The following is a 17,711-nucleotide window of genomic DNA, read 5'->3' as shown; positions in this document are numbered from 1 at the left end:
GGCTGTCCCACAGCAGGATAAAATGGTAATAAATCAGAATATCAACTGAGATGAAGTTCTGTTACCACACTGCTGCTCTGCCCTGTGATTTCAGCCACCAGAACAGAACKCTTTCCACATTCAAACCTGTGGTTTATGAAATAGATTTTGTACTTCCAGTCTTGCCACTACTTTATTTACTTTACTACTTTCTTTACTTGACACTTGTGGGTGGTGCCTCCTTTGGGAGTGCTGGCTGTGGCTTCCATTACTGGCTACACTATTTATCATAATTCAACATTATTTTATTTTCTGCCAATGGCAATCATATTACAGSAATGGATTATTTACCTCCTTTCAGCTTAAATATGATCTATATATTTCAGCCTAGCTTAATAGCTCTTACATTTACAGTGCATTTTTTAAAGATTTTGATCAGATGTATGCTTCAAAAATTCCTACAACAATATTTATTTATCTGCCAAAACCCAAGATTCAATAAAGAGGCTGCCTTCATGTTTTATAGGTTTTTAAAAGGAAAGAATCTTATGAACATTTTTTGCTGTTACACTTTTTTTAAAATCTGCAATTAAGGGAATATAATTACTTTTCACCTTGTGTTCTGTTTKCTTTTTGCATTCCACCTCTGTGCTTGGGGCATGAATCATGTTTTATTTCACAGTTGGAGAGCAGGCATGGGTGTGCTGCTGATTCCATGTCTGGGCAGTATTTTTGGTAGAGACACTCAGCTGCTACAAATCAACAAAGGATTCACTGAAGCCAAGTGGTTTTAGATGAGCAAAGGATGTAACCTTTGATCTTCTGCAAGAAAAAGCCCTTGACCCTACTCCTTTGAAAAATCTAATTTCAAACAAAAAGTACATGACTGTCAATCAAACACATACTATTCTCTGGCTGAGGGTTTGCCCTTGCAGGCTTTTTTCCTCCTCCTAGGAATGCAGCYGATAGAATCCAGATAAAAACCCCATAGCTGAGAAAGACCCTTCAGCAAAATGTTTGTCCAGCACTGTTAGAACTTGCCCCTGGATGATGAGTTAGATCCACCTTTGTCATTCCCTCACAACTCTCACGCAATTAGGCAGCTGATTCCAGCACTCCTTGGAACACACTGACGATTTCCAGCCTGGATTTGCTCCTGCCAACAATTATTTTCACCCTGTTGGAGCAGAGAGGGTCTGGGCCCATTGTCCCAGGTCACCTCCCTGTGTCCTGCTCTCCTTCCCAAACCTCAGGCTGTGTCACTGCTGCAATAATGTGGGCTCAGCGAGCTTTCCCTCCAACCTGCTCTGTAATTAACTCTGCTTYAGCTTCTTATCAGCAGATTAACTTCCTGCAGAAACATTCTGCATTTCCATAGCTTCCAAGCCACATAGGAACTTGGCCACAGCCTYGGCATTACTCAATATGTCAGCTGAAGTCTTAGAACTTTTCCAGACCTTTTAATCTTTGCTCCTCACATAACACTGTTCCCTTCAAATAGATGTCATTCCAACCRCAGACACTTTGCCTCGTGGGGATCTAAAGCGAGCTGGGTTGAAGAAAGACCCATTTCACACATGGAGGAAAACAYGAGAAAGATAAGGCCTCTAAATATAAACCTCCATTTAGGAGGACAATAAAGCCCGTGCTTAAATCCATTCCTGTTGTAATTATTGGTGCTATGAGAGCTATAGAAACTACACCCTAATTTGATGTTGTATGAGAGAAGGAAGTGGTGAGTCCTGAAAGACTGCCTGGCAATGTAAGGATAAAGGCAACAGGAGCACRGGAAAGTTGACAAAACCTTTATCTACAGAGGGATTCACAAATTACCTGTTGAGCAGCACTGTGATCTCTGTGGGTATTGTGGCAGATCCTCAGCCCTAAACTGGYGTTTAAGTCTAATTGAAGGAATTAAAGTTCAGCATGTGCTCCAGTGCTTTGCTGAACCAGGGCCACCAGCCCTTGTAAGGCTGGACAGAGACAGCTAAAGGCTGTGTGACATCAGTGACATTCCTCAGCGCCTCCCAAACTGGGGACATCGTGTCCAGCCAGAACTGAAGCCCCTTTCTGTGCTGTGATTTTCAACTCTGATTAAACCATCTCAATGTACATTCCCGAGGCCACTGATGTAATAGATTCCTTCCCGAGGAAAAAAACAGTGTAAAGCAACGCTGCCAGGAAACGGGAGCCCTCACACTCGGTGCCTGTATTTATTGTAAATATCCTGACTGAAGTCTTTTGTGTGACAGTTTGAGAAGCAGCTTGTTGTTGTCACCCTCTTCAACTGCACCATTGTCCAAGTTTGAAAAGAAATTGGGATCTCATGTGTGGTGAAAAAAAAATCCATCTTAGAAAAGAAGATGAAATAGAGTAAAGACAAAAATAGCCTGAAAATGGGTTTTCAGTGGGAAAGTAAGTTTCCTGGAGCTCTTGTCAAAATAATCTTCATCAACAAAGAGTTCTTAAATGCTATGGGATTTTCAGCCTTTTTTTCCCCTGTAATAGTAGATTCAATACATGAATGCTCATTCCCAAAAGTGCTGCTCTCCCTGACCAGATGGCCACAACATAACCCCCAGTCCCTTGCTRCAAACAAATCCAGCAGCTTGGCAGCCTTCTGTGCAAGGGGCCAGCTCACCTTATCCTTAGCCATTTCCCAGAAGCAGCAGAATTGAAGGGGATAAAACCCTCGAGTGTTTGTGCTGGGAACTCCACCACTGCCGTACCAACGGCTGGAGAGCTCTTCTGCTGGGATCAACAAGCCCCTTGTCCCAGCACTCCAAATGTGCAAGGCTCCTTCGGGCATTGAGCAGCTAAAATGCAGACAAAAGCAGCACCCAGKTTTTTTKGCATACTWATAGTATTAAATGTCATTATGCTGYTAAACATCWAAGAARCTGAGCCYRGAGYAGAGTTCTCCCCTGCTGGAATGGGACAGTGACTGGAGCTGCAGCACTGACCAGAGGGGCTCCTCAGCCATGGAATCAGCACCCACAGCTGCTTTCCAGCTGCTGCTGCAACCTGTGAGCTCTCCCAAAGCCCTGACCACTCGCCAGACCCTCATGAAGGTGTTGGAGCTAAAGACAAAGAATGTCAGGTAAAATATAGGGCACAGAGAGGGCTGAGTCAGCACCAAGTGCTCCAGACTTTGACCTGGGGGCACGTGGGGACACTGCTCCAGGGATGGTAACTGCTGCGGTGGCTGTGGACACCACACTGCCCTGCAGCTGCTGACAGGCCTCACCTGGTAAAAATTATCCCAGCACTAACAAAAGAGCACAGCTATTTACCAAAATGGAGAGGGGAATGTCTCAGTGAAACCACASAGCTCTCAGGGTGTGCCTTTCAATTTGTGATAAATCCCTCAGTGGTCAATCTGCCACCACAGGTACCTTCCTAATCACACTGAGAACATCCCACACACATTTCTCAATGCCCAATGCTCTTTCCCTCTTGGCAGTACTGGCTTTGATCTGGGAGCTCCTCATGGGATTTGGTTAAGGGCCACCTTGGGTGTGCTCCTTCCCCCTGCAGCCACCCCAGCAGCAGAGACCAGCAGGATGCTGTGACAGGGAATTGCTGAGGTAAAACTGCTGATGCATTTTTGGGCAGTTCTGTCTTACAGAAATTTATTCCCYTGTTGAGTCCATAAAATCTCGATGTTGCAGTTAGCACAGAGTGTAATGCTGTGAGTGAGAACCAAGAGTATCTTGGTGCATCTTTCTTAACCAAGGAAACCAAGCTGGTGACTGTCAGAAGGCACATTTTCCTTTCACAAAAAGAGTATGRAATTAATCAGCTGCTGCTGCTGAAGAAAATAACCACTTTGACACCTTTTTTTTTTTTCTATCTGAGAATCACATCTGCATGTCGAATGATAATGAGCAATGACCCTACTCTTCCTTCTTGCAGCCTGCTGGCAACGGAGGAAATATGGCTCAGCTGTCCAGAGAGACAGAAGTGATGAAGATGTAGAACATCTGAAGGCCAGAGACTCCTCTCTGGATTCCTTCCATGGTGTTTTATAGATTCTACCACCATCCTCCCTTGCCTGTGGGAGAAGGTTATGATGTGACAGGGAATGATGCTGCACCTTTATGTGCTAGTACCAAAAAGTCCTTTTGTAGGAAGGCAGAAACAAGCAGAGGCTGGGAGACCAATTCAAAAATATTCTGGGATTTTTGKGGGTTTGTGATGTTTCTTCATTCTCCCAGGTGTCTCATTAAAAATGAATTAAAATGAGACAATTAGCTGCTACAGAGAATTTACAACGCTGCTGCATCAAAGTACTTTGGAGTACTCACTAAAAAACAGCCAAGTAATTGGTACCTATCTCTCCTGCCTGTCACAAAAACAATGGACATGGCGAGGGTCCTGGAGAGATGTGGTCTTTATTGAAGAAAGAAAATGAATGCTTAAAAGCGCTAATTATAAACAACATATAAAAATTAATATGATTAGCACTAGCTTGACTGGCTTTTTGTTTCTTTTTTTTTTTTTTCCTCACTTCTCTCCACACAGTTTTGTTCTGGTTGGCTGTGGAATAGGTTTTCTCATGAATAAATAAGGAAAAGCAGAAATAATATTACTTTCACAGAACTATGGYTGAAATGCCCTCATGCTTTTTAAAAATGGAAGCATGTCAGCTGGAAATCACTGCCTGACAGTGGCTGCAGGACAGCTGCTGCTTCTTCTGTCTGTCCCCTCTAACCTTGCTGCTTCTCCTGTTTGTTCTTGAGCAGAATTCAGGTCTTGACTGCTATCAGGACCAAAATTAAAGGCCAACATTTCCCATGTCAGTCGTGCTGTGAGTGCACCACGAGTCCCTGTGTGTGTGGGGCACACAGAGCATGGACAGGTCCCCTCCTGGCACGGGATGTTTGATCCCTGCAGCCTGGACTGGGGGATCCTGCCAGCCCTCTGCCAGCATTTACTGCTTTTCCACCTCTGCAGGACGGTGCAGCTGCTTCTGCTTCCCCAGCTCTCTGCTCTGCAGGATTTCACCCCAGGAAAAGGAGGAAAGAAATAGAAAAAGCAGTAAGGCAGGAGAGTGGCAGGAGAGATCTTCTGATTAACTCGTTTTCACAGGCTCCATTTTTATTTGAGACTGTACCAATTCCAGTTTTCATAACAATGYATTTTTCCTTTGACAAGTGCTTATTTCATTTCATATAGTTGTCTAAATAGTTATCACACTGCTAATGTTTCCAGCCAGAAATTATTCCCCAGTGTGCCAGATCCAGACCTTCCAGTAATTTGCGTATGTAAATTTAGATTATTATTATGTTCACATGTAATACTACAGGTAACAAAATGAAAGAGCAGGTACAAATTATCTGCATAAAAATGTGCATAAAATATTCACACAGGGAAACCTAATTTTTCTTGTTTGTGGAATTGTCTGAACATGTAAGATCTATTAATCAATCTCACTTGCACCCATACAGCTCATATTTATTGTGCGAGTCCTWAAACCATCTTCCAGTAGTCCATAAAATATGATCAATGCTAGTAGCTGAGCAGAATTCAGAACTGTATGATTATTTGATTATTACTAAAAAATCTTTTTTTTTTTTTTTCCTGCTATGATTTTTTCTCATTTGACAGCCAACTCAGCTATAGTGATCTGGGAATTAGCAGCTGATGACTGTTCTGCACTGCAGGATGCTTAATGCAATTAGCAAAATTAATAAAATGCTGGACAGGTGCCTTTCACCAGAGGGGAAAAAGCATTGCTCTTACTTGTTCAGGATCAAACAGTTACATTACCTTGTTTCTTTTAAGAAAAAATTTATTCTAAAATGGAATTAAATAAAGAACAGAATCAATGATTGACTTGTTACTGGTTGATTTTTACAGTAAGTTTCCCATTTTCTGCTTCCAGGAAAATACAAGTACAGCCCTTTCAGGAAGTAACACCTACCTATTTGCAGAGGGGCACCGAAACAAAAAGTGCACTGAAAAGGGCAAAGCCTGAAGAAGATTACCCTGAAATATCTAAAGAACAAGTTGGAGCCAGCTCTGAACCATCTACCTTTAATAATGGGTGGAGGACAGGGAATATAAGAGAGGTCAGAGAGGAGTAAGTCTATGGTTCCTCCTCTCTTCGACAGAGCTGATCCTTGGAAATCACACACTTATCAGCTTAACACCTGAAAAGGCAGCAGAGAAACTCAGTCACTGAGASAGAGCTGAAAAATACTCACCTGTGCAACTGCAGGGAGCAGAAGGCTCCTGCTGAGAGGTCRGCCCATGAAGCACAAGAAAAGCAAGGATTCTGCCTACAAGGTAAGTGAGTGAGTCTGCTTGTACCTTCACTAGAGAGCCCTCAGGCTGGAGAGCTCCCCCATTTCAGGTGAATGTTCTCCTGCCCTTGAGGGAAAACCAAACCACGCAGTTCTCTGAAGTAATTTCTGTGTTGGTTTTWAAGGAAGATTGGGAAGTCCAAGTGAGAGCCTGTAAATATGATGGGCTGTTTTTTAAAAAAGAAATTGCAGAGTCAGTCTGTCAGTTTGCTTGCCCTGTTTCAAGCCATGTCATTCCAGGTTGAATTGCTTTTGTGCTTCCCTCATGTCTTCTATATTTATATCCTTCTAAGATTCTACTATGGCTGAAATGAAACGGGAGGAAGAGATAGATAGTCTTTGTTCATCCCCATCCTGCCTCCTAAGACACCCACTGCAGAGCCATCTGTGCTCAGGGAATACACTCTTGACACCTCACCTTCCCCACACCTTCACCCTCTGGGGATCAGAACTGAATCAAGAACCAAACGCAGACACATGGAAATAGTGGCTGAAAGRCAAAGAATCACTTATATTTCTGTGATTGTGTTGGATTCTCCATCTTCTGAGCAGCCATGGGGCATTAGAGGGTGAGCAAAACCCTAGAGAGGGCCCTCTGAAGGCAAACCAAGGATGCTCCATGTCCTGCCCAGCCTGTGAAACCCCATCTGCTTTGGTCCCTCAAAAATCCACAGAGCACAGGTGTGAAAACAAGGAGGGTTTTACTGCTCCTGCTGAGTCAAAGGCAGAGTTCCTCATGCTGAGAACAGGATTCATGCTGATGTTGCTCCAGTCTCTGGGCAGAGCCACCCCTTCACCCTTTCCAGAGGTACAAAATGATTCTCAGTTCACCTTGGTAGCACTGGTTAATATAAAAGGGGAGCATGACTGTTTTTGTGGGCTTGAAAGTGCTGAGAACTTGGTAATTGTTTGAAAGAGCTGTAGCCCCTTGCCTTCACTTAAATTGGTAAGAGCTGGTGGTCAAGACCCTGGACTGGGCAAGAGCAGTGGGCAGGACGYGCTCCCTTTTGGGATGGGGGAGCTGACTTCCAACCTACATTTTGAATTAACACAGAGGACTGCCCATCCCCTCAGACACTGCCCGAGCTGACACATGAGAGAGGTGCGTCAGCTCTCTGCGGCTCCCCTCTGCAACCCTGGGCTGAAAGAATTCCCTAATCCTGCTTATCTGAAGTGTTTACACACCTCAGAGTGTCCAGGTGTCAGCAGGAATGGCATGGCTGGGTTTCAGCTTTGAGTCATCGGGTGAAAGCAGTGTGGTCTGGGGCCTGTAGTGACTAGAAATCATTACCTCGTGTTGGCTGCTTGTCCTCTGCAAGATGAATTTGTGGGCTTGATCCATTTTCCCCACAGAGATGCACAAAACACCCACACATCTGGCTTGTGTTAGCGTGTCCTCATTGGCAATTTCCCTAAAGACAAACTAAGCTGGGGAGAACCGGGGTGTTTTAACCATCTGCAGCTCACCTGGCTGGCTGAGAGCACAGGTACAGCAAGGGAGCTGCACAGGGAGGGTGCTGGTCCTGCTCAGCCAGCCGGAACATCCTCTGCTGCCATCCCAAAGCAGTGCTGTGCCCCTGTTCAACAGCAAAGTCCTTCCCCAACGTGTGCAGTGACCTTTCAGTCCTACAACCACGGTGTTTCATCCTCCCGGGTGAAAAGCATGCCCATGCTTTCTAAGGAAATGCACTTTAAGAAATAACTAAATAAACGTTGCCCCTCAATCTTTACCGGCTGCGAGCCAAAAGCTTCGATTGAAATCGCAGGTCTCTGAAGTCGGGGCTCTCAGGAGTGGGCCCTGGCCGTGCAGGGTGCCCCTGCAGCCGGGGGTYCCCAGGGCAGAGCCCGGGAGCGGTGTCGGGGCGGTGCCGGCGSGGAGAGCGCACGGCAGCCGCACGGGGGGATTCGATCGGCGCGGCTGCCAAAGCCAATTATCGGGGAGAGGACCATATAATTATATTAGGGAACATCTGTACTTCATTAAAAGCCCTCGCGGGGCAGATTCGCGCCTGGCCACGTTGTGCACAGGCGCTTGCAGCCGCTCCTCGCCCCCCGTTCCGCGCTCCGGCAGCTGCACCGCCCCGGGGCCGCGCCCGCTCCGGCTCCGCGCCGCCCCCCGCCCCGGGCGGCTGCACCTGCCCCCGCGGCCGGGCCCCCCTGCTCCTCCGGGAGCCCATCCCTCCATCCCTTCCATCCCATCCCATCCCGGCGCGGCGGGCAGGCGGCGCTCTGCGGCCGGGCTGCGCGGGGCTCCGGGGCGGCGCGCTCCGCTCTTCCTCCTCCTCCTCCTCATCCTCCTCCTCCGCGGCGGCGGCGGCGCCGGGCAGATGCGGCGGATCGTGGGGCGGCTCTGGCCCGCAGCGGGCTCCGGTCCCGCCGCCGCCCCCATGGACGGCAGCGGGGGCAGCAGCAGCAGCAGCAGCAGCCGCGCGTAGCTCGGTGAGTGCCGGTGCCGGTGCCGGTGCCGTGCCCTCCCCGCCCCGCGCTGCCGCAGCCGCGGCTGCCGCTCCTCTCCTGCGCTCCGCCGTCTCCTTCCCTCCGCCCAAAATCCACCCCCGGCCCGGCTCCCCACGCGTGCTGGCGGTGGTGCCGGGGCTGGGCTCGGCTGCGGGGACCGGCTGTGCCACCTGCTCCCTGCGGCGGCTGCGGKTCCCCTCGGGGCTGCAGAAGCGCCGCCGCCACCGGCTGCTCCCTCCCGCCGGGACGGGGTTTGGGGGAGCGCTCCCCGCTCCTGCCGCGACAGCGTCCTGCCTTCCTTCCCATCGGGAGTCCCGGGCTGAGGGTGCACTTGGGCTCCCGAACGTTTGTTTCAGGGTAGGACTTTACCAATATCAATTTTGGAGTTATTTTGTTTCAGCTAAATTTGATTTAAATTGACTTGGCGGTTGTGAGAAGCCGAGAGAAAAATGTCAGTTTGTGGATTGTTTCCTTTACCTTGCATTTAAAGATCTTTCTCTGTATATTTAGTAATGATTTCTTTTTATAAAATAATTTTGTGGTGTTTTATTAACTCCTGGAGTTTAACAGTCTTTCGAGACAGACAGGCTTGTTAGAGGCTGAAATAATCAGTTCCAAGGCGCAGACAGTGCCCTTGGTCGKAACAGGTGCAATGTGCATATTCTTATGAACAATGAAATGGTTTCAGCATTCAGGTTTATTTGTATGCTCTGCATTTCTGTGACTCTGAAAAAATTGTCATGCTGTGTTATGTCAAAGATGTGCTTASGGCGGGAGCGTGTCCGCGGTACCCAATTACCAGCACAGGGCAGCAGCTGCACAGCCCTCGACAGTCCGTGGTGCCTTTAATACCCAGGGTATTCCTGGATGACATCCCATAGCCTTGGGTGTTTTGGTGGCTTGTTTGAGGACCTGCACTGGGCACTGCTCCCCCTGGCACAGCATGAAACACTGGGAGATGAAGAGGAAAAAGAGAAGTGTAGAGGAGGAACCATTTATGTTTTGATTGTATTCTCTAGACTYGATGGTCTCTGCCCATGTGTTGAGTAGGGTGGTGATGGCACATCTTATGATGCTACTGAAACCTAAAATACTGACATTTGTGTTTCACAGGAGACATTTCCTGGGCAGSTATTTTCCAGATAAAAAGATTGTCATTGTTTTAGTAGCTTCCTGGGCTCCTTATTTAATGCAAAAATCCAGAGTGATACCACAGTTGGGATTTGACTTAATGGGAGTCACTCGCAAGTTAGAGCTGTAGATCACAAGGAAATTAGACTGGAATTTAATTATTGTTCTCAAGTCAATGTAGCTGAAAAGCTGTGTATTCCAGCAGTCCTTGCCCAGGTTCTTGCTGTGGCATCCCTGTGCTCTGTGGTGCAGCCGCTGGCACCTTGTGCCTGGAGGTGTCTGCCCTCCTCAGCGCTGAAAGTGCCCCTTGGTGCTGCTCTGCTTCTCAGGACTCTCTTAACCTCACCTGTTTTGGGGATGGGAGAAGGAGTGGGCTGCCTGTGTGGGRTGGAGGATGTCTGGGATGGGGAGTGAGGGTGGGGAATGCATTTCTGTGTTACCCTCTGGCTGTTTATACATTTCAACAAAGCAGCAATAGAGCCAGGGAAGAGTCAAGGCTCCAGCCAGGGGAAAGTGCCTGGTAATGAAATCCTGGGTGATGTTAATGGAGGCCCTGAACAAAGCAAAGGCACCAGAGGTGTCTAAGAGATCTGAGATTATTGAGAGAGATGCTCTACACTGCACAGGCTCAGAGTGATGCCTTGTGGCTCATCCCATCATAGGAGACAGTGCTTCTTCCTAGAAAGTCCTGGAGGTGTCCTCTGGGGCTTTCAGTCCTCTCCAGAGGGTTTCCCCAGTGCTGGGGTCTGCCAGGTCGTGCTGGTAAGCTGCCACAGCAGTGAACTTCGTGKTTTTTTGTAGTGTTCATGAACCTTGGGACAGCAAAGTGTCTTGCAAAGGAGATGGAGAAATACAACCAGGATTCCTAGTGGTGTCTTAACTTCCCTTGGACTTCTTACAGCCTCGCCTACCAATGTAATTCCACCCCTCGTGCTACTTGGTTTACAGCAGGTGAAGGCAGGGGTATGTTCTGCCTCCTTTCAGTCAGGGCATTTTGTGTAGTTCTAATTCAGCCAAACAAGGAAGATAAACACCTTGTTAACCCTTTATAAGGTGTGACTAGTACAGCTCCCTCTGGTTTACTGAGGTAAAAGTGCTGTGTGATAAAACACAGCACACTTCTCAAAAAGCTATTAGTTAAGAAAATGGTTCTTTTATACCATCAAGTCAACTTCACCTAATGATGTTTAGTTGAAAAGATTTATAGCATTATTTAATCGAATTAKAGGACAGTAATCCTAAAGGATTCTTTAAAAACCCTTAGAAATAATTAGCAGCCTTATTTAACTTCGTGGCCAATTTACGCTGGTGAGAGAGTGATTTGTCCTTTTCAGTCGCTGGTAAAATGTTGCTGTGAGTAAGCTGGGTAATGTTTACGGCTCTGCTACAGCAATGAAGCTCTGCATAGTGGCCCTTTGGTTGCCTGAGGCTTTTCTTGCTACACATGCTTGTTTAACAGGGTTGGGAAAATCATCTCTGGAAGCAGCTCTGTGTTTGTGCCGCAGATGCTCGTCTGGTCAGGGCTGTGTCCACGCTGTGGGTGTAGCTGGAAGTGCTCAGCTCTGCAGGATGTCTGGGGCTGCTCCATCCCAGTGCTGCAGGGCCCTGCTCCTGCTCTGCTGAGCTCACCTGAGCTGGAGGAGCTGTSCCCTCACTCCCTGACCATGATCCCTCTGCAGGAAAGGACTCAGGATGGCCTGGATGGAGGTGGGGTTGGTGCCAGAGCAGAGACTGCTGGACACTCTGGCCAGCTGATTCAGGAGACTGGTAGCCCCAAACCATTAGTTAGCCCAGGAGTTGAGCAGGATGAAAATTGAGTCAGATGTTTCAGATAGTGAGGATGAGAGAGGAGCTCTGTGCTGAAAATGAACAAGGCTGTAAGGAGGATCCRTTGCCTTTTGCTCAGATGCAGAGCTATGAGAAGATGCTTTCTAGGTGCTGCTAATGTCACATGAAATTTGTGAGGAGTGGTGGCATTGGCTGTCCTCTGAGGGAGGCCTCTTCTCTCACAGCAGATAATTAATAAATGAATGTATTCATTTGCAACTACAAATTCCCAGTCAGAAGTACAAATCTGTGTGGTGAATTTCTTAATAAACTTCATTTATTCTGTTTTCTGATTTCCTTGCTCAAAGACTGCTCTGCCTGTCTAAGAATAGTAGGTCACATGCTCTGGGGTGCTTCTTTCAAATATCACCACGCTGGTTATTTTAGAAAGGTTTTGTCTAAGCAAACTCACTCTGGACACTTTCCCCACCTGCAGGTTTCCTCAGGGATGCAGAAGCTTAGCAGGTGCACAGTGAAGGCCTTTCCTTTCCCGGCCAAATGTTTGCTCATGTCCTAAATATAACTTCTGGGAATTTGTGTTTGTTTTGGAGCTGGGGAACACTTTTCTCTTTTACCCTCTTTATAGATTCAGAGGATTTAAGCATATGATTAACATTAAACATGTGAATATTCTCCACAGACTCATTTTTTTGGATCAAAGGCAGAGTGCTCAGTCTGTTGAGAGGATGGAGCCCACAACCACTAAATGCAGGGAGCTGATCTGCTGCTGTGCTTGTCTAAAAGGAATATAGGATAYGAGTGCTTCGGATTTATGTCTGTCTGTGCCCCAAATCCCTCTGCTAACTGCTGTCTTGATGTTCCTTATCTACAAAGTGCTTACAAGCATTAACAAACCCTTGTGATGCTGCTGAGATGTGTTTGTTATCCCCCTTTTCCATAAGGGGATGCTGAGGGGGCTCGGGTTGTGGACAAAGTTGGGCATTGAACACGGAGCTTTGAATTCCCAGCCCAGGAGGGGCAGCAGCACAGCTCTCTGACGGTGCTGGGTTCCACATTGTCGTTTTTCACACTGTCTAAATGCTTCCCAGACCTCCATCCTGACACAGAGCCTTCTCACACYGCCTGCAGTGCAAAATACAGCCTGACTGCAGGAGCGAGCAGTGGCCTGTTAAGGGAAGGAATCTCAGAGCAAATTGTGTGTCCGTGCTGGCTCTCAGCCTTGCTGGATGCTACGGGCAGAGCTGATGCGTCAAGATCCCTCTAATCTGGGCTTAGAGAAARGGGAATTTTTCCATCTTCTCTCAGTACGGTGATTCTTGATTTCTGGGTGATTTAAAAATACTCAGAGTGCCTCAACAGAGCAGGGAGCCTGAGTCCATGCRTATAAATATAGACACGCTAGGTGTGTGTGCCTATGAGCTGGCAAATGAATCAGTTTCCAAATCTGAAGTTGGCGTGGTGTCACTTTTGGCTCCGAGGTGGTTCTTTTTCCTTCTTCCTSGTTTTATTGTGTTTCACTTGCTTAAATTAGAAGAATTTCTCAAAGGAGAATGGGGAAACTTCAAACGGGGAAGAATGGGCTTTGCACTGATCTGGCAGGGCTGTGCTCCTGGTCACTATGACTGTCCTGGACCCTGCAGGACACCAGGGCATTGGGAAGCTGTGGTGGCTGCTTCTGCGTGCTTTGAATTTTTCCTTTACAAAATGCAATTCATCAAATCCAGTGTTTTGTTATATAAGGCAAGTGACAAATTTGCCCCAATTCTCAAGTTTTCCACAAGAGAGCCATCTGCCATACCTGCACACACAAACATGAGGGACAGACAAGCCCTAATTGGGAATTGTCTACCTTTGTGTGGCTGGGTGAATGAACCATCCTAAGCTTTTGCATATATATAATGGCATCTTTCCTTCTTTCCTTTTATCCTCTGTAAGGAACCTGTGTTCTTCTGAACTAATRTTCCCTTCCATAAATGACCCAATCAGCCTTCATCACTGCTCGTTAGATCAGAAACTTATTAGTTAATAGCAGTACTGTTCTTCCTTTTAGTCCCTATTCCAGCTAAGCTCATGGCATTTACAGACAGACTTGTTAGTCATTAATATTCTTTGTATTCTTCATCTTTGGCTTCAGAAGAGAGGGCCTTTCATCTTTTGCCTTGCTTTGTTTTTTAGAAGAAGCCAAGTTTGACTGGAGGAAAAAAGAAACCAAAAAAACATTTCTCTACTGCTTTCTTACAAGCTTCCAAGCAGTCTCCCCTGCTGACTTTGTACTTTCGCAGTAGACAAACATTGACTTTGTTTTCACAGAATATAGTTGGTTTTTTTTTTTTCAGTTTACGTTTTTGGTTATGCCTTAGTAGCTTGACAGGACAGGATTAATTAGTCAATGGCTGCCTCTTTTGCTGAAACTCTCATTTTTTGCTCAATTTTTCCATCTGGTTTATTGTACCCAAAATCAAGCTGGTGTAGAGAGARCGTGAGCATGAGTCTAAACTTAGAAAAATTGTGAAGGGTTTCTGTGACTGAAGGATTACTGAGATCGATTCGTGGATTCTCGTTCTTTTCTTTAAAAGAAACCCAAATGCTGATACYCAGGGATGTGTTTTAAGTCTGTGTACTGGGGTGACATGTGCGTGGGCAGGTAGGACAGCAAACCGTGTTTCTCAGATGGGGAAGGCTTTGTCAACATCACTAAATTCTCACTGCTTGTCAGTGGTCAAATCCTTTGCTAATCTGCAGTGCCAACTAAAAAGAAAACACAGAGAACAGCATTTGTTGTCTCTGATCACCTGGAATCTCACACCTCGTTTCTGAAGAGCAGGWTCAAAAGATAAAAAACTTGGTGTCTGGGTTGTGTGTTTTGTTCCCGAGGTTCGTTAAATGCTTATTTGAGTGTGCCAGTGGTTCATATCCATTCTGCTCAGGTTTCCTCACTCCCAGCTCTGATGCGGTGCACATCACAGTGTGATCATTAAGTGTGATTACTGCATTTTTGACCTATTTAAAAGTGTCTGGCTGTGAAATTCCAAAGATTCTAATTTAAGCTATAAAACAGATTATTAATGTGCCGCCGCTTACACATTTCGTGGCTCATTTCCTGATTACAGCAATTTTGAACGTGTACGTGGAGGCTGTTCCAATGTGTGTGTATAAACATCCTCCACCGTGTACAGCCCGGTCACCTGGCTCAGGGATCACGTTCCACACACCTTCCACGGCTTTAAACAAATAGAAGAGAAAGCCACAAGTGCAGGAAGTTGGGGTGTTCCACCTCGGTGCTGGCRAAAGGCTTTCTGCAGGGCTGGAGCTCGGACAGGGTGTGGGAATGAGGATCGTGCAGGGGGATGGAAGTTGGGCAGGAGAACAGGCTTCAGGAATGTCTTCAGACAGCCTCCTGCTGTGCCCTGTGGACTGGAGAAGGTGCCCTCTGAAAGCATCAGGGCATCGTTGGCTGTCCCTGCATCACTGCCAGGAGATTTCAGCTGTACWGAAACTGGAACACAGACAAGATGCTGTGTGTAGCCAGTGGCTCTGCAGACAGAAAAGATGGCTGTTGAGATCTTCAATCTTTTCCATCACTTCGCTCAAGTCTGTCAACATGTTCATGAAGCTGAAACTCTGCAGAGCCTCCTGTGTGCAGAAAGGATTTGGGGTCACTTAGGATTCAACCATTGGGATGACCCAGTTTGGAATAATTCACCAGGGTTACAGGTGCAACTGCAACAGTGGGACCAGTAGAGAAATTCAGATTGAAAGATCAAGATCAGGTGAACGTGCTGTAGAAATTATCCTGTGGGGCACTTCTGTACACTTGCATTGATGCTTCTCCCAGTGAGGACATAAAGAAAAGCCTGTCTTGCTGTGTTTCATAGGATTAGTTACATGMTGAAAACTGCACCTGGAGATTGTTTTCTGAGCTGGGAGCATGTGTTAAGCTGAGTGTGKGACTGGCTGAGTTTGGTGCTTTGTTCCAGAGGGGCCATTAAAGGTCCTGCATGAGCTGCCATGTACAGATATCTGTCTCTGTGCATTTTATACAAGTTTGGGATACAGGATGAAAGCAAAGTCTGGAGCAGGTGTGATSCTCTTCTGCATTGGGGATGGGATTTGTGCTCCTGCTCCTGGCATGTGCACACTCTAAACAGCCTTTCAGTGCATATTGATTCAGAACTTTATTACTTATTATTTATTTATTAAGGTAGAGTTGCTGCCATTCGTTATTCTGTTGCTGGAACTGACTTGGATCCTTTGGGTCCTTCTGTCTGCCTCCCTTCCAGCTGGGARGGTGCTGGTGGAGCTGGCTGAGCCCCGGTGGAAGGGATCATTGCGTTGTGTACACAGCTGGGAGAACATCAGCTTGTCGTTTGCAGTTGTCTTATTTCTTAATGTKCTGTAGTAAATTATAAATGCACACAAACACCTACGGAGTGTTTCATTCATGAGCTGCCAGACTGCAGCGTGCTTTTTCAAAGTGCTGGTTTGGGGGTTGTTTTTGTTTTGTGGGGTAATTTCATTATCTGATACCAGGCATTTCCTAAAAGTAAATCGATCACATGAGGACCATGTGTTCATWAGCGATTCTGCTAATAAAAATTGGCGGTTTTTTTCTTCATTCCGTAAAAGACCTTCTGTACCACAGACTTTTTATGCTTTATAGCAGTTATTAGCTGTTATTAGGTMATTTTAGGAAAGTCATTATTTGCTAATGGGAGTGCTGGAAGCATGTGCCACGGCATCCTGTAGGCCAACAGAAGTAAGAARGTGTAGATTGTTAGGAAAATGTGCAAGAGGATTGTATAAATAGGGATGGTTAGGAGGAGTCCCTCTCGTGGCATTCCTCACACGCCTCTCTTCGGGGCTGTGGCAGTGCTAACAGCGATCCCATTCGTGTATTAGAGCAAGGATCTTCTGAAGTGGAACCACAAATGACAGCAGAATTATGATTAAAGGGCGGTCAGCACTGATGGCAAGCCCGACATAACATACAAGCCTGGCTGCGGTTAGGAGAATGTGCCCATCTAATAAGCAGCTTAACTCGGTGTATTACTGTGAAATAGAAAGAACCATGGAATATGTGATGTGAATAGCAGGCTGGATTTCCCTGTCACTTCCTATTTATGTTCCTGGAGCTGCCCTGGTTTCGCCAGGGTTACTTCTGAATTGCACCCAAGAGAATGAGAGGTGCATTTCCACTTCTCAACACCTTCCTTTTTAATCYGAAACTACTGCAATTTCTTGGGCTTAGCCCTAGATTTGAAGTTTTCACACCAGATAAAATGTCTGTAGAATATCTTAGTAGTAAGACCAGTTGGTCCAAATGTTTTATTTTTTCCAGATCAGCTGTTAATTAATACAACTTCATCCAACTCCATTGAAGAAGATGGGCGTTGTTCCTTTCTCGCTAATTGGAGTTGAATGGGGCCATTAAAGGCCAATTCCAGGAGAGATACTTGCAAATGCTAAGGCTTGATCCACAGCACTTTGCAGTCAATAAATCAGCAATTGCTGTCTACACAATAGCAGGTCTGGCAGGGTTTGAGTGTCTTTGAGATTGAGAGCCCTCGTCTTGAGTATCGCTTCTTTAAGTTTCCTGAAATCAGTTAAATTGAGACAAAGCCAGTGATTTCTTCATGTCTATGGGAGTTGCTCAAAATTTATGTTCCTCATTGAGAACAGACTATACTCTGCTGTGGGTTGGGGAAAGTGGAAACTTTTTCGCCTTGGATTGTAAATAGCCTGCTGAATATTTGTATTCTAAAGGTGTTCAACCAGTATCAACGGTATTTCCAAACTGCCTGAAATCACTTTCTGGTCATTTCTGTTACAGGTATCCAGGTTTTGCTTTTCGTAGGCTTCTACATGGGTGAAGTTTCCTTTTAAGATTGTTGTGTCTCCCTCCCCTTCCAGGGAATTTTCTTCACGAGCCATATCCAAATATCTCAGCGGTATGCTGAGGAAAGAAAAGCCTGATGTACCAGACTGTGTGTTTGGGTGTTTCAGCAAATASCACGAGAAATCGGAGGTTCTGTCCCGCACACCTTCCAT

At 46.4% G+C, this 17,711-nt stretch overlaps 1 protein-coding gene across 3 annotated transcripts in view; it reads left to right on the top strand.

The window, feature by feature from the left end:
• The first annotated feature begins 6,133 nt into the window (after positions 1–6,133).
• RASGEF1C (RasGEF domain family member 1C) overlaps positions 6,134–17,711 on the top strand; it is a 72,690-nt gene continuing 61,112 nt past the window's right edge. Inside the window, exon 1 of one of the 3 annotated variants that reach the window (XM_057373724.1) lies at positions 6,134–6,270. In XM_057373724.1, the coding sequence (XP_057229707.1) occupies positions 6,235–6,270 (36 nt within the window). In that variant the 5' untranslated portion in view covers positions 6,134–6,234. Of the gene's footprint in view, positions 6,271–8,573; positions 8,727–8,755; positions 9,102–17,711 lie in introns of those variants that run through there. The other 2 variants (XM_057373725.1, XM_057373726.1) reach the window with 2 other exon arrangements.

The sequence above is a fragment of the Malurus melanocephalus genome, unplaced genomic scaffold (genome assembly GCF_030028575.1).
Source record: "Malurus melanocephalus ecotype Western Australia unplaced genomic scaffold, MMel_1.1 scaffold_205, whole genome shotgun sequence".
Taxonomy (NCBI): Eukaryota; Metazoa; Chordata; class Aves; order Passeriformes; family Maluridae; genus Malurus; species Malurus melanocephalus.
The sequence above is the reverse complement of the archived record's forward strand: the minus strand, read 5'-3'. Positions and strand labels throughout refer to the sequence as shown.